The 5,548-nt window shown below is 34.0% G+C and overlaps 1 protein-coding gene across 1 annotated transcript; it reads right to left on the bottom strand.

Moving 5' to 3' along the window:
* Positions 1–163: 163 nt before the first annotated feature.
* LOC110441013 lies at positions 164–4,659 on the bottom strand (the record flags this gene model as incomplete). The annotated part of the gene is made up of 5 exons (XM_021484119.1): positions 164–362; positions 1,118–1,199; positions 2,028–2,084; positions 3,030–3,109; positions 4,596–4,659. Coding segments are annotated over 5 exons (453 nt in total), but the record flags the coding sequence as incomplete, so codon positions are not given.
* Positions 4,660–5,548: the final 889 nt, after the last annotated feature.

Genomic DNA, 5,548 nt, shown 5'->3' on the forward strand with positions numbered 1-5,548 from the left:
GTTGTGACTGAAATGATAGGATTGGAGAAAAATAATCATCCCCTAACTTGAGGGTGTAACAGAAATCTCCAACCATCAGAGTTATTTTTTGGTTGTCAAACTCTCGGAAGAGCCTTGGGTTAGATAACCAAAAACATCACTCCTCGGGTTGGAGATGTCTCTGTCACACTCTCAAGGTAGGGGAAGATTCTATTAATCAATCAAGAGGCTGTATGTATGTGGTAGTACTTTACTTACCCTCTGTGCTTCAAATATCATGGCACATTTACTGCCCAGCTCTACATAGGCCTCGGACACTCTTAATAATCCCTCCTTCATACGGATCAACTTTACAGCCTCGTTCTCACGGACCCTCTCGCTGACTGTTAAAACAAAAATATCATCTTTCAGATTAGCAGTGGCAATACTATATATTAATTGCAAACAACTACTTTTTTTAACGTGTGACTGTAAATTACATTATGGCTATCAAAATAATGTACTTTTAATCATGCAACACTGGATAAATAACGTCAAACTGTACTTTCAAAGTTTAACTTAATAAACAATGTATGTATTAAATGTGTCACAATGTTTCAAACTGACTTGTTCCTTTGTTAAGCTATGACTGAGTGAGCGATTTGTTTTGTTTACCTGAACAATGATGTGACGAAATTGTAAATTTCATCTGTCACCCAACACTGGACATTTTGCCTATCGATAGAGAGTGCATACAATGTATCGAATAAGTTACTGGTAGGGTGTAGATCTAGCACACTCTCCTGTTTAGCTCAATATTGGGTCATCCAGTTGACTCATCTGGTGCCCCCCTTGCCTCTGTTCATATTTTGAGTTTTCCAGCTGAGTCATCTGTATGAACCACTTGTGACCTTAACACTGTTCTTCAGAAATGAAAAGTTACACTGTACAGTAGATAAACAAGGTTAGTTTATTGTTTTTGTTTACTGATTTTGTTTTTATAAATAAGGCTACATTGTTATTTTTATAAACAGAATTACACTATAATCAAAATAAACAAGGTTACAGCGTTCTCTGGGTAAATAAAGTTACACCGTATACTTGTTTAACCAGATTACATTGTACCGTAGACCAACAAAGTTACAGAGTACTGTCATACCTTCAACTTCAGCGACTTCTCTAGCTCGCTCAGCCTGGCCCAGTCGACCCTCTAACATACTGATTTCAGATGCTGAAGCTCTCTGCAATAAGAAAAGTAAGATGATACATGCTAATCCTTAACCTTATCTATATGTTGTGTAAGATTTAAATTTCTTAAAAAACATATCAAACTTTCCTTTGTCTAGCTGGTACATGTATATTATCTCTTAAATTGCTTCACACGTACTATTCGACTTTTATGAATGTCCCTATCTTTACGTAATCTCCCAGATGATTTTTTTTATTGAACTGACTTATAGAATGCAATTGCCATCACAGTCATTTATGATGTGATGTGATGGTATTTTAGCTTAATGGTAAAAGAATCATACAGACTTATCTGTATGTTTTAAATTTGGTACAATAGGTTTTTGTTTATGTTATGGCTGAAGAAACATCAAATACCCCAGTTTGTAATTATAATTGTAAGGAATTAGTCATTTTCGAAATCCAAGGGTTCTGCTCTAGATACACATCTTTTATACACCCTAACAATATCTCATGATAAAAATTGAAAGCCCTATACACACCACTGTGGATGATACATATAGACTAGTTTGATAATTTTGTATGTACAACAAAAGAATCCCACATCAGCATAACAGTAAAACTGACTGGCTTTGAAGGTGCATGGGTGTCCCTACTCTGTAACTATAAAAGGGACAGGTATCTGCCAAGCGCTAATGGGATTGATCAGGTTATTTTGTACATGATACCAATCAAATAGCTGCCTTTGATTTGTCCTGACATATTAAAAGGGTGCAGAGAAAGTATGTGTATCAAAAACTGAACCTTTGGATTTTGAAGATGGAAATTAGTACAGAAGTTTTATTCCCGAGAGAGCTATACAAACATCACAAAGTTTATACCTTGGCTGCTTTCCTTAACTCCTTCCTGATCTTAAGTTCCTTTTGCTCACATAATGCCTGTTTAAAAGAGAACAATATTCCAAAACATTATTTTTATAATCATACAATGTACATGCAGATGTGCTACTTTCAGAGCTTCAATCTAGCTCTCGTCGAAGTTAATAGCAAACAAGTATGTTTTTGGTCCTGTTGTATTAACAATGAGCTGTACAATGATATACATTTTAATCAGAGTGTTACCAATTTAACAAAGAAAGTTCCTTAATACCATCTATCCTATGTGTCTATGATTTCTGGAATGGTCCTAAAGGTAAAAGGTACCACTGCATCAGTTATAAATTTGAAGAAGAAATCAATTTCAAATTTTTGAAATTTCTTTCTACTTCTTTTATTTATTTGGAGTACTTATTCATATCACCCTTTATATATAGAAAATGAATCAACATATTAAAAGGACTTGTTTTTGGCTTAGAGTTACTTCCCTTGTAAAGGCATTTATTTATCATTTTGATATTGTGCATTTATGATTCTTCCACACCAGCATCGTTGAAATCGTTGAAGTTAGGATTTGCACTGCCAGAAGTTTGATCCTTGCAGGTATTTTTGGTGTTTTTGTTACACAAACTTCAGACAACTTAAATTCTGCAAAATGTATCACAAGAGGTAATTTACATGCATATGGAACACTTTTGAAGAAAAGGATTTTATTTCGAAATTTCCATATATCAATACTACCAGGTAATCTTATTTGTTAATTTTGTTATAACATGTATTTCTATAAGGGCTATTCCATAATGTATTGTATAGGGGAGGTGGGAGTCACCTGTATTAATATATTATGGGTGGTAGGGTTAAATCCGGATCTGCCTTCCATTCCTTATATTTAATCAATTTTAAGATTTTATCGGTGGTGGATTCTCTGAAAAAGTGCCTCCCACATGCACCTCTCCCCTACAGTTACCTAATTATGGAACAGTCCTGAGAGAAATATGTATAACTTACCAAGTTTTGTTTGGCCTGGGCCACATGCTTCTCCCCCTCCAAAATCATCTCAAACATCTGTCTGTATTCCTTTAGATGATCTGAAACCAACATATCATCTGTTCAACTTCTTTGTACATAAAAAACCTAGTCGAACATAATCATTTAACAATATCAAATGATTGCAAATATAAATTCACTTCATTCAGTAAATTTGATGATAGTTTTTAGATAACATCAATAAGGTCAGTGTGTTTGCCTAAACCTGACCTAGGATTTTTAGTTTAGGTACTTAGGGAACTTATTTTACTGTATTTTTTACAAATATCACTTTCTACTGGTTTATTGGTAATTTAAACAAATAAGCCCTTTAAAACTGTTCCATGCATTGATATTGAAAAGGTACACTGTCAGATGAAATTTTTTGAATTCAATGCATCATTGACCTATTGAATCTGAAAGGAAAAGTTGGTTTAGAGTTGTCATTTGGTGTCCCTAACATGTCTCATTGAAATACAAATGATTCCTGAAAATTGGCATTCTGCCTTTTTACAGCCAACTAAACAATAAACCACTTGAAGACTGTTTTAACTGCTTTGATGTTCACTAGCTGACTATTAAGCATTTATTTTTGTGTCCAGATTAGTTGCCATCTGCCCAAACTGTTCTGTATTTGTTGACAATTGTACTGTCCTTGAAAGGGTTGAAATAGCAATTGAGACATGGTCATGCTTCATTTTTTCAATGGCATATATATATATATAGGAGAGGCAACCGTACATTTGAACATTTCTGTTATTTCCATTTTGATGCCACGTTGCTCTCTAATATTAGATACTGGTCAGGGCGTAATTAGCTATCCATGAGTTATTTCTGAACATTTGCTCTAGATGCTATAAATGTATATTAGATGACACACATTTTCCCTACATCCTCATTGGTTAAATCATAATCCTGTGGTGATCAGTGATTTGTAATATTAACTTTGTGTTACTATTTTTAGAAACAGAAGGTCAATATATATTTTTTATTTTTTTCATTATTTCAATTGCGCTCTCTGCCAAATACAGTACATGTACATTCCTTTTGACAATTTGTATACGTTCCATTTTGTTTCATGATTTAAATATTATTTTGCTAGCACATCTAATATAACAATTACCACCTCTATACATCCTCATTGGTAGTATCACAATCCTGTGGAGATTGGTGATTTGTGATATTGACTTGATGTTACTATTTTTAGAAACAGCAGGTTAATAATATTCACTTTATGACATCATTTCAATTGTGCTCTCTGCCAATTGCAATACTTTCCTCCTAACAATTTTCCTAGGTTCCATTTTGTTTTATGATTTAAACATTATTTTGCAAGTGCATTTAATATAACAATTAAGGACTCTTATTTCAGTGAATGAGGTTATAGGAACATGAGAAAGTGATATTGACAGAGACTTCAACAAAAGTCTAAAACTGTTAATATCACATGAATATAAATACCACATATACAATTTTCAGATACATTTACGTTTTATAGCAAATACCAAATTTAATACAAATGATAAACAAGAAGAAATTAAACTTTACATATAAAATCCCTCTGTACATCTGTCCACTGTGTGTTCAACTCAGAAATTTGGTTTGTCACATCCTGAAATATAGGAAATAGGTTAACATCAATACACAACATTCTTCTCTTTGGCAGTTGAAAATTATATACACAAATGTATACACATGTATATGTTTAAAAACCGTTTACTTGTATTGGTTTCATTCTCATGATGAACATTCATATTAATATGATAAAGGATTTGGAAACAAGGAAACTGATTAAGGACCCCTGTCCCATTCCGGGCAGTACACTAGATAACTCAACTGTACTCTTAGAACTTACAAACAGTAACATCCCTTTAATTTTGTTTTGGATATAACTGTAGTGGGATTGGGTCAATGATCAGAACTGATGTTTATCTAACTGCTCTGTTGGTAAGAGCTACTGTATTGTGATCAGAGGGTCAGGGTTCAAATCCTGCCATGGTCAAACTGCATTTTTTTTCTCAGAACAATATTGTAGATTTGTTTCGTTTACCTCGGTATTTATGTATCTTGATCATTGATTTTCAGAAATGATAAAACTTTTGTCATATTTGTAAAAAGAAATTCCAATTAAAAGTTTCAAGTTTTGGCACTGGGATCCTTTCTATACAAATATTTCATGACAGTGCCGTACCATTTTTACCACTAGCAGCTTGACTCCAGATTTACTCTAATGAAACACTTTGGATTCATGTCCCACTGCACTATCAGTTTTCCTTTATACAGTAGTCATATAATCATATAAGGAGGCACATAAGTCTAGTGGTAGGACGCCAGGCTCGTGACCGAAGGGTTGCGGATTCGAGTCACGGTACGACACTGTGTTGTATCTTTGAGCTAGCTACTTTACTCCGCTTATTCCAGTCCACTCAGCTGTAAATGAGTACCTGGTTGGGCAGTGCTAGAAATGTTGAATGCTAGCTGTTAGCACCGAAATGGCAGCT

Source organism: Mizuhopecten yessoensis, unplaced genomic scaffold (assembly GCF_002113885.1).
Source record: "Mizuhopecten yessoensis strain PY_sf001 unplaced genomic scaffold, ASM211388v2 scaffold714849, whole genome shotgun sequence".
In the NCBI taxonomy this organism is placed as follows: domain Eukaryota; kingdom Metazoa; phylum Mollusca; class Bivalvia; order Pectinida; family Pectinidae; genus Mizuhopecten; species Mizuhopecten yessoensis.